At 38.5% G+C, this 22,671-nt stretch overlaps 1 protein-coding gene across 5 annotated transcripts in view; it reads right to left on the minus strand.

The window, feature by feature from the left end:
• The window catches only part of LOC150083530 (zinc finger MIZ domain-containing protein 1-like), a 346,825-nt gene that overhangs the window by 91,224 nt on the left and 232,930 nt on the right, over positions 1-22,671 (minus strand). For 4 of the 5 annotated variants that reach the window (XM_090378058.1, XM_090378057.1, XM_090378056.1 and 1 more), the window contains one exon: positions 2,450-2,594. In XM_090378058.1, the coding sequence (XP_090234184.1) occupies positions 2,450-2,594 (145 nt within the window). Of the gene's footprint in view, positions 1-31; positions 173-2,449; positions 2,595-22,671 lie in introns of those variants that run through there. The other variant, XM_090378061.1, reaches the window with a different exon arrangement.

Below are 22,671 nucleotides of genomic sequence, written 5' to 3' on the forward strand. Positions count from 1 at the left end.
TGCTCGCGCATGCAAGAACAAGAGTACTTACCTCTTTAAATCAGCATGCAGGTTGAATATGCAGGCTGTGGTCCATATCAATCTACACAGGTATTACTAGCAGTTCCATATCATTGTACTCCTGGGGTTTTCTACGTAACTGCCTTTGCTCATTTACGTCACATGACAGGCATGAAATACGTAAAAACTAAAACTAGCGACACTTAACATTGTTTTCCTGCGACCTCTGGCGGTCAGCATAACTAGACGCCACCTTGTCTCTGTATGTTAGACTCATCACCGGTCACCAGGGCACAGAAAGGGTTGCCTTGCGTGACTGCCGAATGTGCGAGAGATGTGTTGGTGACGTTGATATCCCGCAGGCGACACGAGACAAAAAATATGGCAGCACGCGCGCGAACGCGCGCGAGGTCGACTTGCCTCGAGGTCTCGGCCCGGGCGGGTAAAATGAGGCCGACAGGTAGTTGTTGTGCGTGCCAAATCTCGCGGCCTACCGATAATCGGTCCGCGCTGGGTTAGGGCGGCTAGAGAATGGGGGAGAGAAGAGGGGGATAAACTCAGAGTAAGGGAGAAGAGGGAGGAAGAGGCGATGGGAAACGGTTCGTAGCGTTCGGCCTTGGTGTGCACACAACCATTGTGACATAGATAACAGTTACCTTCCCAGAATATCACAGCGCACAACGAGTCCGTGCGACTCACCAAAATTGAGAAACACAGTTGATAATGTATGACGATTTTTATTTATTTTTTATTCTTGGCTAAGAGCATTAGAAAAGCTTTAAGAGTTCATACTAACTACGTAGTAGAGACATCTAGATTTGAAATGTCGAATTGGCTAATTATTTCTAATTCGTGGTGACTGACTTAAGAGAATAAAGGATTTGTTTTAAAAAAAAAATACTGTTTCATTTCCTTGAAAAGATATTTATTTATCTTTTCCAATCAATAAAACATTTCACGCATGATAAATTTTTACAATAAAACTCCCTACCAGTATACATAAGCATGTTTCTTCTTATACTATGCAAGTCACATCCTCAAAGTAGAGGATGTGACGTCATCAAATTTGGCTTAACTTGTTATTGGCTGCATTAATTTGAGCCGAAAAAAAAAAAAAAAAATTATAAACATGCATTAAATACGTAGACTCAAAATTTGATTAATGTCTAATAAACATAAAAAGGTGTATTGCATTTTGTTCTAGCTATAGCACAAATCCTTTAGAAATTTTAATTATTTTTATGATAAGGTTGTAATATAATATTAAAATAAAAATGTTTAATGAATTAAACATTTTTTTAAATGTTAAAAAATGTTTAATACATTTTAGAACTTTTACCTTTTAGGATGTGGAGAGATAAAATCTTTATTTGGAAACAAATATTTTCATGGTTCGCACATTATGGTAAACATCACTCAATACTTCCAGGTTTCTTGGTATTCTAACTTTAACTAGTGAATGAAGCAGAAAGCAGAAATGGCAAAAATGAGGGCAATCGCTGGAGGGGTTGCAAAAGGCTTTAAAGATATTGGATGTTTGCAGCCGTCCATATCAATTCCCAAAGGTTCTATTACAAAAGGCTTGAAATGTATCTAGAAAGTAGGCTAAAGACATCTTTCTGTATAAGCTAAGGATCTGTTTAAAATCTGATAAATGAAACATATCGCCGGAAGTGAAACCACAAGGTTCCAGCGAGATCTGAGTATCAATAAATATTTCGATCCACACGAAAACTGTCTTATTTTGCCGTGTGCATTTTCGGTAAGTATTAAAATCTACTTTTTTTTTTTTAGAGAGACCCGAAAATGGATATTAAGGATATTCGACATTTTTAAAACGCTTACTTTGTACACTAGATGGCAGCACTAGCGCCACGAGTGGTGTGAATATTTCAGTAACGGTAGTAATCAATCGCGTTGACTCCATTTAACTCGTCATGTCTTCCAACACCAAACACTTTCCCCCTTGTGATAGATAAGATGCAGGGATTACTTGCCTAAATCAGACAAAAAGAAGAGGGGTAGAAACAGCAGAAATGGAGAGAATGTTTTAGCAGCAAGCAAAAGCAGAAGACAGAGAAAAATGGACGAAAGTGCCAGGAAGAGAAGAAAAATAAGAAAAAAATGGGAAGGCGTGTAGAGAATAGAAAGCTTGAGGAGAGATAAGATAAAGAACAGAAAAGAAAAGGCTGATACAAGGAGTCTGCAAACGTGAGGATAAAGCGCCCTCTGTGGCCATCATGCTGAAAAACAAAATTCCTACATACTTCGAAATGGATGTAGCAATAAAAGATGGTAGCATCTATTTATGTTATTCATAAGATTAGTGCTGCCCTCTTGTAGTTATTACTGAAACCATGCACTACAAAATATTAATAAATACAACAGACACAAAATATATATATATATATATTTTTTTTTTTTTTTTTTATATATATATTTTTTTTACCTTTGCGGTACTGGTGGCAGGGCTTTTTGCATTGGTTGATGCATGTTGGGAAGGGGTTGCTTGGAGTTGGGATCTCCGTTTCGAGCCTTTTGATGACGGAGAAGTAGTAAACGTCCCAAATCCTCACACCAAAGAGAGAGAAGAGCTATAAAAATATATATAATATAAAAATTAAAGTTTTTAAAATCTAGATATTTTAAAAATAAATGAAAATTTTATATTCAACGTAATACTATAATTTCAGAAGTTTGGTATTTATTTCCATAAAACAGTTCAAAATTCCAAACATATTAAAAAAAACTGTCAGAAAATAAATGTATTTTTGAATTTTATAATCATATTTCTTAATGACCAGAAAAAAGAAGAAAAAAAATCAGGAAAAAAAACTGTCTTTTGGAACTACTGGAACGCATCCTGACTACACGCATTCCAATGACGTCACAGAACAATGACAACTATCTGCAGTAACCGCAACCTGTCTTTTGGCATTACAATAAAAAAAAAAAAAAAAAAAAAAAAAAGCATTTCAATAAAGAAATAAAAATTAAATATTTAATTCTGTAAAGAAAAGAAAAGTTAAGAAGCCAATGGATTTAAAGACTGCAATTTAGTTCGAGAATAAATGCTTAGGAATTACAACACGAGTTTAGCACGATTGTTCAATAAGCGTACTTGAAACTTATTCACGTGGTCTTCTTGTTGACTGTCACCATGGTGACAGGTGGTAGGAGTTCTGTAGTAAGACATGATATGTGAATTAAATGGATTAGCACTGTTATTTATAGGTATTTTCTATCGACCATTACTATAAATATAACGAACCTGCAATTGCAAGGTTGTTTTGTCTTGTATTTTTTTTATTTTGCATGCAGTACTTATTTTTGTAGAAATAATTAAAAGGTTTTCTTATAATACTTTATGGTAGTAGTAATGTTTTATTATATTTTAGGTGCTCTAAGGAATTAAGTTTTAGTTCTAATTGCAGAAAATTAGAAACACCGTTTAAATAAATTTTAGTATATTAATTTAAATAATGTGGGAGAACGTACTTCCGGTTCCTGTTTAAAAGTGGAAAAATCTCTTTTTTGACCTGTTTTCTTAGTGTTACTTTTTAAAATCGGGAGCAAAGTATATTTAAAAAAAAATGTAATAATATTTAAATATTTTCTTATAACACTAATGGTAGTAATAATATTTTGTCATATTCTAGGTACTTTAATAAATTATGTTTTAGTTTTCATTGTATAATTACAGAAAATTATAAACACCAGCTAAACAATTTAAGTATGTTAATTTAAATAATGTGGGTGAATGTATTTCCGGTTCCTGTTTAAAAAAGATTTCCGGTTCCTGTTTAAAAGTGGAAAAATCAGATGGTTGTTTGACAGTCATGAACTAAGGTTTTTTTAGTGTTACTATCTAAAATCAGGAGCAAAGTAAATTTTAAAAAATGTAATAATTAAAGATTTTTAACACTTAAATGGCAGTACAGTAGTAATTTGTTGTTTTAGGTTCTTTGGAGATTTTTTTTTTTTTTTTTTTGTATTAATTGTATAATTGCAGAAAATAAGAAACATTACCTAAACAATTTAAGCACTTTAATTTAAATTAATGTGGACGAAGGTATTTCTGGTTCCTGCTTAAAAGTGGAAAAATGGTTTGACAATCATGATAAGCTTTTTTTTTTTAGTGTTACTATTTAAACTCGGGAGCAAAATAAATTTTTAAAAATGCTTATTTTCAACCGAAGTATTGATACTAGCTGCATCGAATGATAAACTGGCCATTTTTCATTCTTTTTAATTTTGCTTTGCGTGATCGGGTCTGTTTCGTGCGAGATAAGGATCCGAAGTCGACTTCCTTTTGCAAACACAACACACGAATACGGTAGCATCAATGTGCAAGTTGATCGATCTTTGGAGTGTTCTCTGACATAAGGTATGTGACTGGAATGTTCGGGGTTCTATGCGGTAATGGATTGGAATATGAAATAACCGCATGTTTGATTTTTGTTGTTAGACCTAATTTTCTTTATTTTTTTGGGTGGAAGGAAGGTTTCATTGGGATTCATTTAATCTCTTGGGTTAATGTTAAGTCTTATATTAAAATCAACAACCAATAATTGAGTTTCTGACTTTAGAAGCTGGAATGAACTGAAACATTCCCTTAAGGAAGTGGTTGGAGCAACGCTCAAAAATTAAGAGATTCAAGCGATTATCTAGTTCTTATCCCGAATAATCTTGACAAATACGAAAACCAAAACTTCTAAAAATAATTTGAAATTGTAAATTCGACACGGTCAGAGATCAATAACGTAGACGGAAATAGCGTTGCTATGCGTTCATTTTAGAGTTCAATGACTTATCTAAAAAAGTAGTTTTCCGAATAATAATAATTCGGAAGAATTCATACAACAAAAACTGACAAACCAACCTTTAGAACACACTTAACAGACGAATTCAGCAGAAACTTATTTAGGAGGACGGTGGAGGAGGTTTGGTTCAACGTTATACTGGTTATATTTGTATTTTATTATTTATTTAATATATTTTTTTTTCAGCTGTGTGACTAATGCTGTGCTGCTACAGGTTCTGTCTTCCTCCTAGAAGGAAGACGGAGGAAAGGAAAGAAAGAAGAGGTGTAAAAATGCACGAATGGACAGAGAGAGAGAGTCTGTGACAGTCAAGGCATGTAAACAACACTGTACTCGCTCCTTTATTCCCCACCAAACTAAACTAGGTTAGAGCAGTTTGGTGTCTGCGCTTTGCCAATCCTTTCCAGAAACAATGACAGTGGGGGTTGAGGTGATGCCTTATCGATTTCTTCCGCTCTGTTCGTGAGCTTCGGAAAGCTAACTCAGATGGGCTGCAGGTAAATCAGATGCATAAACAGGACTGCAGGGCTCCTGTCGTCACACTTGTCGCTACTTCCTACTCAACCCTCCCCTCGCCAACACGCTTTTTCCATAACACTTTGTAAACTAGAAAGGGGGAAGTTGGGACAGGTGCACTCTCGTCAACAAGGCAGGTGATCCACATAACAAGCAGCAATGTTTAATTATTTGTTATTGATTACGTCATAACGATTTCTAAAAGAAAATAAAAATTTCTGTAGCCTGATCACGTTATGCAACGATTTTTATCAAATATTTGCAAAATAAAATTAGGTTGTCTTGTAATGCATTAGTAATTTTCTTGTTAAAAAAAAAGCAACAAATTCAATAGTCTGATCACATTACGGCTGTGACGTCATTGATTTGACGCTCTGCTCAAGTGATCTACTATGGCAACAATTTTGATAAATAAAATGAACTTCCTGCTTTTATAGAATTCATTACATTTAAAAAAAAAAAGAAAAGGAAAAATAAACTTTGTTTTGTCATTAGTAATTTTCTTGAATTTAAAATTTATTAAATACATTATTTGTGTATTTAACAAGCGCTTTTTAATAATTTGTTATCGATTTAAAAAAAAAAAAATACTATTCTATAGTCTGATTACGTATCACTGTGACAGTCACTTTGGAGTTACTGTTCTTTGGTATCTGTAATCATCTGGTAGATAAATATACTGTGCTGCTACTTTATTAGGTACACTTACTTAGTAGCGTGTTGAGCCTCATTTAGCCTTCAAAACAGCCTGAATTCGTCTAGGCATGGATTGAACAAGATGCCAAAAACGTTGCGCAGGAATGGAGTACCATGCAGACATGAGTGTGCATGGTACAGTTCCTTGAGATTCGACGGAGGTGAAGGCCTGCAGCGAACAGCCCTTTCCAGCTCATCCCAAAGAGGTTCAATAGGATTGAGATCCAGGGACTGAGCGGGCCACTGCAGCAAAGAAAAGTCATTGTCATGTTCCTGGAACCATTCCATAGTGATTCGGGCTTTGTGCACCGGCGCATTATCCTGCTGGAAGTAACCATCTGACTGAGGATAAACTGTCAACATGAATGAATGCACTTGGTCAGCAACGATGTTTGGGTATGATGTGGCATTCAGACGTGAATCTATGGGTATCAATAGACCCAACGTGTGCCAAGAAAACATTCCCCACGCCATAACACTGCCTCCACCATCTTGCACAGTAGTCGTCAGACATGACTGGTCGATGGATTCATTTTGTTTTCCTCAAATTCTGAGCCTTCAATCAATATGATGCACCAGGAACCTCGACTCGTCAGACCAAGCAACTGTTTTCCAATCCTCCATAGTCCAGTGCTGGTGTTGCTGTGCCCACAGGAGGCGTGCTCTCTTGTTCTTCATTGATAACAAAGATACACGATGTGGCCGTCGGCTGTTGTAGCCCATTCGCGACAAAGTGCGACTAGTGGTCCGTTGGGATATTTTGTTCTGCGCACCAAGGTTGTATTGTGACGTGATGTGCGACATTGTGGCCCGTCTGCTTGATTGCACAATTCTAGCCATCATCCTCTGACCTCTCTCGCCAACAAGAGATTTTCTTCAACAGGAGTGTCGTTGAGAGGATGTTTTCTGTTCGTTGCACCATTCTCGATACACCCTTGAAACTGTGGGGCGTGAAAAGTTCAGGAGAACTGCCGTTTCAGAGATGGTTTGTCCAGCACGTCTTGCATATACTACCATGCCACGTTCGAAGTCCGTTAGATCACTCCTTTTCCCTGTTCTTGCTACGGTTTGTACGCTTAACTGATACTAGACAGGTTGTTCTGCTGTATTTATATTCAAAACTGTGGTCATGTGACTTGCAAGGGTGTGGGACAAACCATTTTTTTTTTTTTTTTCCTTTTGGTAGTTGTTGGCGCATCGGCTTCTGTGGCCATAATGCACCTCCCAAGGTTTTTGCAGTACTTTGATCCAAGCCCGAGGCGGGATTCGAACCCGCGACCTTTGGGTTGCCAGACAGGCACTTTACCCACCTGGCTAGCCCGGTCGGCAAAACCATTTGTGTGCACAGCAGGGGTGTGCGTAATAAAGTGGCAGCACAATGTATGACATTTATACTTCTCTGCAATCACTTTTATAAAAAAAAATTTTTTAAATTAATTTTTAATCAGTAATTATTATTTACTTTAAAATTTATTTAGATGCCTTTTTCTTATTAACTAAATGTAAAATGAGCTGAAATTTAAAGTCAATCTTCACAAAAACGCGTTTTGAATCCCTTAAAGCCCTTATTGGGGGGGGGGTTACTTTTATGAGTCCTTTTCACAACGTGGTTAAGTTAGTCAATCTCAGGCGAGAGTAGCGTGGTATTTATCTCCGGAGACTCCGGTTTTTCTTCCAGCAAGCAACAAATCGAACACAACATAATCATTATATCATGTGCGCTCAATTTTTTTTTTTTATGTCCAAGGACCGACGGTGGATTTTGCGACTCTGCGGAGTTAAAAGAGTCGGTTTAATGTCTTACTGCTTTAGTCTGTAAATAATTAATGAATATGCATGGCGTATTTTTAAGATACATTCCTTTAACTGAGGTACGCTATGAAGAAATAGTTATTCTCCTATTGTTTATTAAATACACGATACCCGAAGTCATTTTTTTTTATTTCTCATAATTACATTTTCAAGTCAAAGGATTTTAGGATCAACCACTGAATGAAATCTCGAAGTACTTGCAGCTGTGTCGCATGTATATCAAATACAGTAGTTCCTTTTTTGGGGGGCGGGGGGGTCTAGTTTAATTAGTGACAATTTCACAATTCTTTCTGGGCTGTGGTTTGGGCATCTGATTTAAAATATTACGTTTTTACAAATTTTATTCTCCCCTTCTAAAGGACGTGTTAAAAAAAAAACACCTTTATTCAGTATCGAATCGAGCCACCACTGTTTTGAATAACCGAAATATGTGGCGTGGCATGGATTCTATAATGTGTTTTAGTCCGTTTTGGTTTAATTGTAACCCTTTTTCCTGCAAAATATCGCATAGCTTATGGGAAGAGGGTTTCGTTGCCGGATAGCTCTCTCCAATATGTCCCATATATTCTCAATAGGATTGAGATTTTGAGATCAAGTGAATGTGGAGACTAGGGAAGATGGTTAAAATCCGTGTAATGTTCTCCGAACCATTCTGGCACGTCGTATTGGAAACTCTAAAGTGGCCATCACTTTCGGAATAAAAGTGTAACATTGTAGGGCGTACATCTGATACAAAATTCCAGGTACTTTCTATGACATTCGACCTTCCACTGGTATCAACAGACCAAGTCTGTGCCAACAAAATATTCCCCATACCATGATACCACCTCCAGATTCTTGGATTGTCTTAGCAAAGTCCATCGCTTCGTGAAGTTCTCGCCACACTCTCTCTCTGTCTACCATCAGTGCAAAACGAAGTGTATCGTGATTCGCCTGAACACAAAGTTCTATTGTGACGCTGTCCAATCAAGCGGATTTTTCTGTTTTTTCTTTGAAACAAGTGACTTCTGAATAGACAGGCAATCACCAACTTCTTCATTTCTCTGCGCATGACTCGGGTTGAAATAGGGCAGTTCTGGGAGTGGTTGAATTCAGGTGGCTTTTTTTTTTTTTTTGTTTGCACAGTGGATGTCTTATTTTTCCGTACAGTCTTTAGAGTAAGACGGCTTCGCTCTTGAAGTATTGTTTTTCTGCCACACTTACGCCTTTGAGACGTGGAAGAAGCGCTTGCTTTCCAATCATTGAAAACCAAACCTTTGATATGGATGATTCTGCGAAACCAATTGTCTTTCATTTCTTGAATCGCAATTCCTGCTAAACGTGCACCCACGATAAATCTTTCTTTTCTATCCGAAATTATTCATGGTTTAGCAGTCACGTGACAACCTATCTGGAAGGTTTGTTTCCATCAAAACCTTTGGAAAGAGCCTTTCCACAATGCTTCCTCCCAAATATTGTGATATTTAGAAATCACAATTGACGAATTGAAGTCCATCTCAGTCAAAGGATGAAAAGTTATCGACAGAACGAATTCAAAATCACTCTTTCTTGAGGAATCTACGATTGGACATCCTCTATTTTTATCAATGACTCTCCCAAAAGATTGGGAAGTCATAGATAAAAATTCAGGCAGAGGACAAGTTCAGCTAGCAATGCGAAACTTTATGCTACAACTTACAGAATTATTAGTCAACTCCAACTATCAATAAACTCAACTGATGAGCACCGTCCAATGGATAATCCATTAATTTCCTTCAAATTAGGTACCAAACCTACACGAATTCATCATCATCAAAGTTAACCAAAAAAAAATATTTACATACAAAATATAAATTAAATACACAGCTATTTCTTTGAACTAAATCAGCTATTTCTTTGAACTAAACTTATAAAATAAATTATCACACTTCTTAAAAAAATAAATAAAGCTTGTGTACGCACGAAAGATGTTTTATGTGAAAACATCCTTGGCTTGGAAGAGGTTGAAATCCATTTGTAGAATAGGATGACGTCATTAAAATGGGAAATATTAATAGAAATGCTACAATTATTATTTCTTTGTCCGTCCGTCTGCATGTAATAACCCTTCCCTGTTGATGGATTTTAAGCAGATTTTATATTTTGCAATTATTATTATTTTTTTATTTTTTTGGAAGATCGGGTTTTACCATATATATCACATGGACTATTCATATACTGTAGCTGAGGCACTGACATGCGCAGAAACGAAATTTTCTCTGTTTGCGTATAAATAGTGCTTTTTGCTGTAAATCATGAATTATAAAATTTGCTAATGCGCCTAAAATTAAATGCTCTGCACACATTAACTATTTTCTTCTTTTTTTTGTAATAAACCTCGGTAATTGATTTTTGCTGAATAATTCGCAATTTAATCGATGGATTTTAGCTGCAGCTGAAATCCTTAATGCACGCAATGTCTGTTAAATAAACTGCCTGCCACCTTATGATGGTGGATGGCGCGGGTGCTCCACTAACCCCCTTCCCTCAAGAGGAAAGTCCGCAGCGAAAACGCTGCGGAGTTTAGCTCTACACGCGACCCTAGCCCTATCAAATTTTCGTGTACCCCTCGGTGTCGCGAAAGGCGGTTTGTCTGTTGTGAGGGGAAAACCGGAGTCAATCCCGGAGAAAAACCTCACGACCACGGTTTGAGACCGCCAAACTCAATGCTGAATGCCCCTGAGAAAATTCTCATGAGGGTATCAGCTGGAATCGAACCTCGATCAGCTATTCAGCAAGCCAGCAACGTTGCCACAAGGCCACCGTGGTCCCGTACGCTATCGCTTTAATTTCGTTATTTGACATCGCGTTTCCCACCAGTCACGTGGGTAGTGTGACGTCATTGCCGAACTTCCGTTACATTCGATCGTTAGGTTTTCGTATCATAAAACAAATATAGCCTATCCCCCCCCATATATACAGTATTTGTTTTATTTCACAGAAACAGCTATATTATATAGATATTTCTGTGAAAAAATAATAATAGAAATACTCTACACTTCTTTTAACAATAAAAGCAATAGAAATTAAATAATATAATTAAATATATTTATCTGAGCAGTTAATTTTTCTTCATTATTTGCTATTTTTTCGTAAAGATGTCGCAAGGATACAAGAATAAAATTTTAAAAAATGCAAAATCGTGATTGCAAACTGTCCAATCCGGGACAGTTTGCAATGCGGGACAAACGACTTAAATCTGGTCACTTTATACAAGGATGATACGTTGAGGACTCCATGGGATCGGGTTTTACCAAAAGGCTGCGATATATAACCCAAATGTACAAAGTACAACGTCGACTGGCTTGGTGTACATCGAAATTAGTCTCTGGACTTTTGGAAAGCACTGTTAGTCTCACAAATCATGGTACACAGTTTTCCCGATTTTGACAGCAGTGTTTCGGTGGACAGGCACTCGAAGAATGTTAGAATGTAGCGTCCGAACTGACGTTGGTACTATCCCTATCAGATGGTGCATTTGAGAAACAGTCACAACATCAGGGTGCCTGCCCACCCACCGAAGAGGAGCCAATCAGATTCGAAAGGCTGCCATCTGGGGGATTCTTGATGAGGCTCTCATTACCATGAATAGGTAACAACAATGTTCCCTAATAGGGAAGCGCTGCCTATTCGGGGGATTCATGAATGTTTGAGTTCAGTGAGTGTGAGGAATTACTGCTCCTTTCCTACACATTTTTTACTTTCCAAAGTCGAATAGGGACAGTATGTGGATAACAGAGTATCTTATCCCCATACCATTCTTCAAATGGTGCCATCTGGGTGGTGGTATGCGCCGAGAATAAGTAACATTAGTCTTCTACATAGCTGAAGCGTTACTTATTCGAGGAAGTGCAGTACCTCGGCAACTCGTTGTGAAGGTATTCACAATATAAGATATAGTCGAAAGATGTATGCATACTACCTGGGTAGCAGAAATGACCTTTTTTAAATAAATACTAATTTCCATACTATTTTTTTTTTTTTTTTTTCGTTCTCAAAGATCATTGTTATGTATGGGTACTTTTTTTAGAACCTATAGTAATATAAGGCCTGACGTAGTCGAGTGGTCAAGAGCGAGAGTGCATAGCACACGTTCCTTGAGTGGACCGAGGTTCAAGCCCGTGACTACTAAATACGATAAATATTTGTACTGACGATTTATTGTGAACTCTACTGACTTGGTTGTCGTGCCGGAGTATAAACAGAAAAATTTATTTATTTACTTAGTACCGTGCATAGGTTGAAAAGATGAAAGAAGATACTTGCTGACATTAAGGATTGGAAGTGGATACTCGAAAAGTTGTTTGAGTAGGGCAAGGTTTCACAAACTGGATGGTGGAAAGCAATGTGCTATCATCAGCAAAAGATAGAATTTCCGGTCAATGGAAGAAGGTCATTAATATACAAGAGGAAAAGAGTGGGAAAAAGAACTGAACCTTGGGCAACATCAGTTAGAAGACAGAGAGCCGTCTACCATCACCGCAGTGAGCGGTCAGAGAGAAAATTGGATACCCACTTACAAAGAATAGCTGGCAAATCATAGGATGGAAGCTTATTTAGAAGACCTTTATGCCAAACACAATCGAAAGCCTTTGAAATGTCAAGAGCAATGGCTTGAGTTTCACCAAACGTTTCCATTGAATTTGTCCATAAATGAGTAACATAAGCCAAAATATCACCAGTGGATCGACACTGACGGAATCCATACTGGCAATCGTCAATCAGATGAAAGATTTCCAGATAGTTTAAGAGTTGGCAGTTAATTGATTTCTCCATTACTTTGGAAAGAGTAGAAGTAATCGAAATGAGACGATAATTGGATAGAAGGGATTCGTTACTCTTTTTAGGAACTGGCTGGATTTGAGCAAACTTCCAAACAGAATGAAAAATACCTTTGAAAGAAAGTGAAACAAGACAACAAAAAACGCGAGTAAGTTCAGGGGAAGGCACAGGCTTTGAGAACAGGTGGAGAAATACCATCAGGACTTGGCGCTTTCTTAGCATCAGATTCATCAAAATCCTTCTGACATCCTGTTGACGGAAAACCACAGGAGGCCTTGGATGGAGTGTACTGGGAAAGGTTTGAGGTGATTTACCAAGATCATCAATACATGAGTTGAAAGAAAAATAGGATGCTAGCAGGTCAGCTTTATCTTTGGCTGATGTAGCAACAGAACCATCTGGTTTTGACAGTGGTGTGAACAGAGATGGGTAAAAATTGCGGCCATTAGCTTTGGCAAGAGACCAGAATGCTCGGCTACCATTTGAACAAGAAGCAAGTTTTCTACCCTTAGCCTGTTCGAAATCTAGTTTGGACTGATTAATAACCGCTTTACAAAGTATAACTAATACTTAATAATAATTTTGATTATTATGCAAGTCTCTTATAGAAACGCAGTACTGGAAATATTTTATAATAAAAAACAGAAATATTATACGATTTCAGAGAATACAGGCTTAGGGGTTCGCATTAAAAATATTGTGTTGAAAGGGGTTCGCGAGTAAAACAGTGTTGGGAACCGCTGATCTGGACTATTCCGACACTGTGCCAGCTGTAGAGGAGGGTCCTTTCTGTTTCAGCATGACAATGCAACATCTCATACTGCACAAACTGTTGCGACTTAGTGTGACACGCACGCAATTAGTAACTGAACCAACCGCGCCGTGTTGAAGGCAGAAAGATCCAAAATAGCGCCTCTTTAGGAACTGTTACCGAAGAGGACAGTGTTTAATTAAGGCTGCCACGTTATTAAATATATCAGTAAAAGATTCTTTAAAACATGGTGTCCGTTTACTTTTGGCAGTATAGTGTATGTGTAGGAGTGAATTCTATCAGTTCTCCTCCCCTGTTATGAAAAAAAAATAAATAAATAAAAATAATCTAAACGTTTCCTTACCCACAATCCAATAAAAAAAAAAAAACCCGGATTAAGCTTCGCGTGCAATGCCATAGCAACTAAACACGTGATTTGCTATTTGGAGCATTGTTGTCTATTTCTTTATCGATCAAGTAAAAAAAAACACCACAAGAGGGCCGAAAAAAAAAATAAATCTTTTGCAGCACTGTTGTTTGGCAAGATGATGCTCCACCCTTGAACAGTAAAGGGAAAAGAGCACCCCCCCCCCCTAAAAAAAAAAAAAAAACGCAGGGTAAGGGACGACAACACGCTGGTCGATATCACTATCACAAATCGAGGCCTCTTTTGGCAATCCAAGCAACTGCAAGTTGCTTGGGTGAGTGAAGGTGTTTGTGTGGCCGACCAGATGAGACGGCAGCAATACTTCGGAGGCTTCTCGGTAGCAATAGGCTGCGGTTGAGTTCACCGCGCACAAGGGGAGGGGGCGATAGACCCTACTACGACAACACCATTCCTAGGGGGGAGGGGAAAAACCGGAAGGCCCCGGCCTTGATCGGAAGACTTGAACGCGGCGATGTCTCCCGGATTTGGCGACAAACTGACTGACTGTGATGAACCGGTTTACTGAGCGCGAGCACTTTAGTGTGCCCAGAGCTTCGGAAATCAAGTGTCACCAACGATAGTCGCCTGTCAAGGCAATTTTAGGCCTTTGTGACCAACGCTAGGGAAAACTCGCAGAAAGAAGCGGGGTTGCAGTTTTCCATATAATTAAATCATCCTGCCTTTCGATCTGTGCTTCTGAATTTAGCTACAAATGAAGTCGTTCCCTCAAGAGAGGGGAATGTCGGGGGCGAACACGAGAGAATTGGATAAATTGGTGTTCCAATAAGAGAAGGTTAAGACCGAGAAAAATTAACAATGATTTTTTTCAACGTTTTCCGTTAGATGGCGCTTTACGATGGGCAGGGGTAACTTAAGTGAAAAAAATAAAAATAAGGAGGAGTTGTTGTTATTGGATTGTAGGAGCACCGGCGACTAAGGTCATGTTCCTCTGCATATATTATTCGTAAATTGCGTGTATTCGTAGGTCAATTTTCTGATTGCTAGATGAAAAACCCAAATTTCTGGTAGAGAAAGCCACTCTCCTGAGACCGACTAACTCGGCCACGTTGTAAAAATACCCATAAAAATTCCTCCTATCATCGACGATATCCGAACTCAGGTCTTTTCCACCCGGTGTGGGCAAGACGGCGATCCTGCCAACTGTGCTACCCAAGAGGACCGTTAGAATAGTCCACAAAAGGAACATCACAGTATTTCCAAATATCAAAAACTATGGTGAGAGAGGGAAATTTTCTGAGCGGAATGGCAAGAAAATATCCTCTTAGAAACAAGACCCAAAAATAAACAACCTCGTACCTGTAAATTACATGAATTTGTGTGACCCTGACGCACCTTAGGTAACCCACGATATTGTTCTTATATCGGAAGAAATACGCCCCAGAAATCACTCTTAACAAAAAGCTTACAGCTTAGTGATTCCCCGGAACAAGAGAAATTCGTCTGTCAGAGCAGCTGATAAGACTAAACATTTATGATTCCATGACCACAGTCAAATGTCAGTTGACTTAGCACATACTTAAGATGTTTTCGCATTCGATACTAAGCTCTTGCTTCATACGCGAAAGCTATTTGACAATCAACTATACTCCGCTTTTTTGTTTTCAATTTTGTGCGCATGTGCGTATGTCCAGGAAGACAACGAAGAAGTTCAACTATCTGTAGGTAGTAAAAGTAAGGAGCATGGCTACGAAATCATACTTAAAAGCACTCATCTGTCTGTGGACAGCAGACTCTGGTGCTTCCGTCTGTTTGATGTCGACTTTGTGGCTATCACGAGAACTGTCGCCAGGATGGGGCCGGCATTATGGTCTTCCGACGACCGTACGAAACATATTTGGAGGCACTTCAAATCCGCAATCTCTCTGTGCTCCTCTTCTGTCATTGGTTATTGTTACCATCTTAGGCTTCTACGTCGGCGTCGGCCGTCTTTGGTTTTCCTTCTAAACGAGCTCTTGGCGACTACTAGTTATGGCATCTACCCTTCTTAATCTTCGGTGTGCTTTTTCCAGATATGTGATCACTTCCTTCGCTCTCAGCGGCTGTCAGAATTCACCCCCAAAATGGGAAAAGTCGTACGAAATAATCTACCACTAAGTTGCAAACTCCACGAGATCGCAACTGGGAATTAAATTATGATTTAGAAATTTCTAGAATGTGGCCTTGAGAGCACCTGGATGGGCAACTAATCAAGAAACTGGCCAGAACATAACTAAATCGCCAACCTTATTTTGTCTGCCACAGATCTCTGAAAGCAATTTTTAACCCTCCGGAATTCTTGTCAATAACATCCATAGATTTTTCAACGGATGCAATCAGTAGGTTGGTTGTGGATTACCATCAGTTACGAAATGTCCTAATCTAACCGTGCCATCCAAATAATTAGTTTAAAATCAGAGCAAAATCACCGATTGCATCTGTTGGAAATCCATTAGTGTTACGAGTATCAAAACAAAGGAAAGATGGGAAGCATTAGCTTTCCTTATAATTCTAAAAAGTAAGGGATGGTACGTCTCGCGGATGTTTACACCTCATCACATAAAGGAGTATCACAACATTTTATATCTTGTTCATAAATCGCATATTTTATTTGGTCTATTTGTTTTATATGTCCTCTTGGGTAGAACAGTTGGTAAACTCACCGTACTCGCCCAAAACCGGGTGGAAAAGACCTGAGTTCGAATTTTGTCAAGGAGCTTTTATGGATTTTTTTTTTTTTTTTACAACGTGGTTGCATTATTCGGTCTCAGGCGAGGGTAGCATTTTTGTTTTTTACCCACCCGGAAATTCAGGTTTTTCATCCAGCAAGCAGCAAATTGTCCACAGAACACACGCAATTTACAAACCCTACAACAACAACAACACTGTCTCATTTCAAGGATGAATAACCATGATTTTCCCCTCAGTCCTTAGAATGACTAACTTGCCCACGGTGTGTAAACGAATCCCTAGAGGTTCCTGCAAGAAACGGGGTTCGAAACCAGAACTCCTCCAAAGCTGTATCTAAATTATTGCTTCATATGAACGTTAAAATCCAATATTTATGCACAGGATATGATTTTATCAGGAAGGGACGAATACTTTTGGAAGATCAAGATGAGAAAGTCAATTCGAAGGTTTAAAAAGTGTTTGATTGTATTTTCATTGATTGTGTAATATAAAAATTGTGTATAAATATAATTTATATTTTGTATACTTAGACATTATGAACATGGTTCAAACTCCAGTTATCTATGGTAAAGACAAAATCAATTTCTAATTCGAGTATAGTATCCTTTGGATGAGGATACGGTTGTCTGAGAAATGAAACAGCTAAGAGATAGACATCAGAAGTGGGGGCCATAAGGAAATGAATGTGATTACATTTTAAATCTCAATTTTAATAGAGAATGCAAAGTAAGGAGGGTTAGTCTTATTTTCAAATTGCAACTTACTTTATTAAAAAACTTGAATTTAAAAATGGGCCGGCTCACAATTTTGTAGCCCTAGACTGCTCGAACATACGGGGAATTTCCTAACATGTAGATATATTTTCAGGATCGATTAAGGACCAGAAAACAACGAAAAGAAGATTTCAGATTCTGAATGGTAACTGAGTTACGACTGATTTTTTAAAAAAATGGCTATGAAGTTCAATGAAAAAAATGGGGCACCCTCGTCGCAATTGTGGCCCAGGATATCAGCCCCATGTACCCCTCCTTTAAATGGACTCTGGCAATTAAATTGATTTTCAATTAACTCAAAAATTCGTCTTGTGAAGCAAAGCTCTTACATCCCAAAAAAAGTACAATTGCAAACATTATTTCAATGTATTGAAATACATTAAAAACAATACCTTTAATACCTCGATACATTTAATAGGTTTATAGTCAGGTCACATTGCGCAAAAAAAAAAAAAAAAAGCAAAACAGGTTTTTATCAACATCTCCATCGTGTTATCCTGGATGAAAAGCAGTCATGAGAACCCGGATGTAAGATTTCATTGGTAGCCAAATATCACCCAATGACGCGACCACCACTGCAACATACAGAAAACCAATGGAGAGACGAAGTTGGATTTAATTTTTCTTTTTAGCCAGATAAGATGAAAAAGAGAAAAGGGACCCAAAAATCTTGAGTGACGTCAAGCAACTCAAGACATTATACTTTCGTTGATACCTCTTTCTTAACGTAACGTTTTTTTTTTTTGTTTTCCCCAATCTTCCATTTCCTTCTCATATGAACAACGTAGCTGGTAGATGATAATGTCGAGAGAGAGAGAGAGAGAGAGAGAGAGAGAGAGAGGCCGATGGCAGTGACATTAGTCTTCGGCAGCCTGACGGGGCGGACAGACACTACCTCCGTAGGCAGACAGCAATCGATGTTGGAAGCTGTGAGTGAATAATTCATCTGGTAAGGCAGGAAAACGCTTCGCTCCCGTGGAAATGTACACAATCCTGATAGGTTCATGCTCACTCCTAGCACGGGCCCCCGGGTGGGAAGTGATGGCAGACAGGAGAAGAGAGAGTGAGTGCGTGCGCGTTAGCATTACAGCTGTATTGTAAGAGCTCCGATATACTTATCCGTGGCTCGCTCTTTCTCCTGTTCTTCGGCCTCGGGTCATCGATGGACAGGTCTCCTAGCAACAGCATCCAAACGGAAACAACAACCCTTTACTGTCTGTTTCTCTTGCGCACTGCTGGAGCTATCAATCTGCTGACACTGTGGTAATTCTATTAGGAACTACTTGTTTTCAGTGAAAGTTGGCGATAATTTTGTACTTCGTAGAGAGATCGTTCCACAAATCTTGAACATTTCATTGCCCTTCAAACTCCACAATTGTCTTCGATAGAATGTGCCTATAGAGGGCGTAGCAATCGCGCTTTTTTATCTGTTGTTTAAAACGAAACCAGCTCTTTGGCATAACGAGCTAGTTACACAATTTGCCTACAGATGGAGCTGCATTTGGAGAAGTGGCAGCTCGCGCAGACAACCTGTCAGCTGCAATCCTCCCAGTCCCAGCTGGAAGTATCCGCTCTCGGCACAGTGGGACACGTGCAAGTGGAAACGTACTCCACCTTAGTCATTAAGATTAGGACAACAAGGGTTAAAGCAGAATACTAAATGGGTTTATTTAGGGCTACCTGCAGACTGTCTTCGAAGAAGTCTGAGTCAAAATAGGCTCACAATTTCAGCTGGTTGGTTTGCGCAGTTTGCTTTCATAATCGGGTTAAAATTAGAGTTTGTTGCACTACGCTTATTCAATGACTTTATTCAAAAGCTTATGTTCAGTTAGGTGAACAATATGAACTTTGTGAACAGCCCCCGTATGTATACGTGGATCGTTCACAAAATTTAATTGGTCTATAAATGATATTTTTATGTACAAACAAAAATTCGGTTGAATGCATAAAATAAAATTGATAAATCATTGTTAATAATTTTGAAAATGGTAAACAGCATTATTAATACTCCATTTTCATCCACGTTATATAATATAGTAAGTTTTTTTAAAAGCTCCCAGGATCCCTTCGAGTGGGAGGAGGTTTTAAATCTCTACAAGTGTAAATTACTAAGTTCTCCAAAAAATAGAGGCCGAGAACAATTTCTGGCGTGTGGCCATTTCGTTTAAACACTCGAGTATACTGCAGAAACATAATCTCATCCATGAATTACAGCATCAAAAGACAACATGCCTGTTGAGTAACGCAGTGAACCATTCGAAAAAGTCATCGCAGACAATTAGTCTGCGTCTATCCGCTGGAGGGTAATCCGAAGACCGGAGGAGAGACTAACAGCGTATGTTGGTGTGTCCCTATATGTCATCAACAAGTTGTGGAATCAGTTCCAAGAAACCGAGACCGTTTATAAACGTACAAGTTAAGATCACAAACCATCGACAACATAGAAATGAGGTGACTATTTTTTATCCTTGTTCCTGGTAATCGACGCTTGAATGCTACCCACCTACGCAAGGGCTTTGCTGAAGCGACAGAGACACGGGTGTCAACCAAAACCATCTGAAATCCTCTGCACAGACATGTAGTTTATACGAGAAGACGTATGGTGTGCATTTTGTTGCGTGCCGACATCGTAGGGCCAGAAGAGTGCGGGCACTAGAACATTGTTGGTGGACTAACGAGGAATGCCACCATGTGCTCTGCACACATGAGTCCAGGTACAGCCTGCAGTCATCGGGTCCTAGCGTGAAGTAAAAGAAAAACCCAAAACAAACCCTCTACGTATAGGAACAGTCAGTTCAGTGGATTGCTGATATGGTGACAAAAACTGTTAACTGCACAGACGTGGACTTCGTGTACTCTGCAAGCTTACACTTTGCTTCTTATGTGTTCTAATAAAGCTGCAATTACTGTTCCCTCTGGAGTCACTTTGAACGGTTTGTACATATCGCTGGTACGATGGCTGTCCTCAACCCACCGGGTGGGAAAGACCTGAGTTCGAGTCTCGTCGATGACGTGATGAATTTTTATGGGCTTTTTCCCAATGTGGCTGATTCAGTCGGTCTCAGGCGAGGATAAAGTGTTTTTTCTCCAGGAAACTCGGGTTTTTCATCCAGAAAACTACCCAGAACAAGAAATAGACCTCAGAACACACGCAGTTTATAGACAATATAGAGGGTGCAATTTGGCCTTAGTTCCTGATGCTCCTAAAACCCTACAACAATATTCTACATATCGGAAGTCAGCTTCAACTACATCAAAGTACGAATGTCATCATATTTATATAAGACATCGTTTGCACATGCTGTGAGCCTAATAAATTGTTTTTACCAGCTTATTCTCAAACGAACTGGCAAATAGTCGCGAAAGAATTCCCAAAAAGGTAGTGGATTCATTAATGCTCTAGCAGGTAGGCTTATAAAAATTTTCATTGCAGTCCCTGATTTGGACATTTTCTTTCCAATCACGACATCAGGGTATCCGTGAATATACCTCAATGTCATGATATAATACCTGTGGATGTTAGTAGTTCAACCATGCTACGCATTATTAATCACTGTCCACAAACAATTCTCCCTTCTCCACCGTGCCCTCCTCCCACCGAAAATACTCCTCTTGAATTTAAAATGCTTTACGCAGATTGTGTAGGTAAGCGAACTCCATTATTCCGACTGGTGCTTTAATCTCATCTGCACTGTAAGCAGATCTAGGATTCCCCTGGCATGATGAAATTCTCTCAACGTTCAAATAACTTTTGTTATTTCTCTACGGAACAGCAAACTTGCAATAGAGTAGTTCAATTAGAAGCAAACAATGCAGATAAACAAGTTGGGGCACTTGGAGAAGGTCATATGTGACATTGAATGACAGTCCAATAAATGCTTCACGACCACTGAGAGTTGGTTCCAGAGAAAGTTCTGATAAACAGCGAATTGGGTACGCAGGAGATTAACGGATTCTTGAAGAATACGGTAATTGCAATTTCGGGAGGAAAAGCATAAAGGTTAAGACGGAAATTGTGAATTACAAAAGACTATTTTCATCTTGTTTTCCATTACCGGAAATGAACTGGGTACAAAAATAATATAACCATGGAGAAGGCATTAAGCGTTGTAAGAACGTAAAGATTTTTAAGAAAAAGGAGAGAACCGCTTAGAAAAACGCGTCAGTAAGAAACCCAGGTTAGACCAAACAGCCAAATTCGAAGCATATAAATCTATGTGGCATTTGTGATAGCCAAATAGTGTTAAACTTATATACAAAGCATTTGGTTTTACTGCGGGCTGACAAAATTCAAACCTCTTTCGTTGAAGATAAAAACAAAATCTTTACCACAATCGAAAATACAAAATTATGGACAATATACGTATTTTCCTATTCAGAGGAATTAATAAACATGTTTTTCATGAGAGAAATGTTTTTGGTACTTCCACATCTACGAGAATTTATAACTTCCAAATGGATTGTATCCGGAACTCTGAATAGAATAAAAAAAAGAAAAGTCTATTTGAATAAAAATACCATCTTAAAGATACATGAGCCATTAATATCCAGCAACAGCCTTAAATTTTCCACTCGTCTGAGAAAGACCACAGTGGAATCTAATAAATGAGACAAAGTGGGTTAAATTTTTTCCTTTCGGTTTCACCTCTCTGTTCTGTGAGAAGTAGAGAATTGGTGTTGAAGAGAAGAGGTGAATGGAAACAAAGCGCACTATGGACTACTCTCGGCAAGATATGGATCGAAAGAAAGCTGAAGATATAATAATGAAAGAAACAGTCGATATATGGAAATTAGGTGGGCAAGTGGATCAGTGCTGAAGGAAGAGAGGAGTAGTGAACGAAGATAGAGAGAAAGAGAGATTTTTGAAGAGTAGTAGGGTATTTTTTTAGAAGCACCAGCGACTAAGGCCATATTCATATAGCTGTAAATTGCGCGTGTTCTGTGGTCGATTTTATGTTTGTTGTACGAAAAACCGAGTTTCCGGGAGAAAAAACCACGCTCAGTCGCCTGAGACCGACTAACTCAGCCAGGTTGTGAAAAAGGCCCATAAAAATTTCTCACGTCATCGACGCGACTCGAACTCGGGTCTTTTCCACCTAGTTTGGGAAGGAGGCGATCCTACCAACTGTGCTATACACGAGGGCAATATTATTGAAGAGAAAAAACTTGAGCGAAAGAGTGTGAAAGATGGAGAAAAAAGTAAGACAAATTCCTGATTTAATAACTGTCGATCTGAGAACAAGAATTTTCTACATCACCAATTCGACTCCAGAGTTGAATCTTTCGAACTTTCCAAGCGGCTTCAACTTAATAAGACTACCTTTTGTTTTGACAAATACTATATATATCTATCAATGATACTATAATAATGGCACGATTATTTTT

Source organism: Mastigoproctus giganteus, chromosome 7, assembly GCF_048544385.1.
Source record: "Mastigoproctus giganteus isolate SK-2022 chromosome 7, ASM4854438v1, whole genome shotgun sequence".
Lineage (NCBI taxonomy): Eukaryota > Metazoa > Arthropoda > Arachnida > Uropygi > Thelyphonidae > Mastigoproctus > Mastigoproctus giganteus.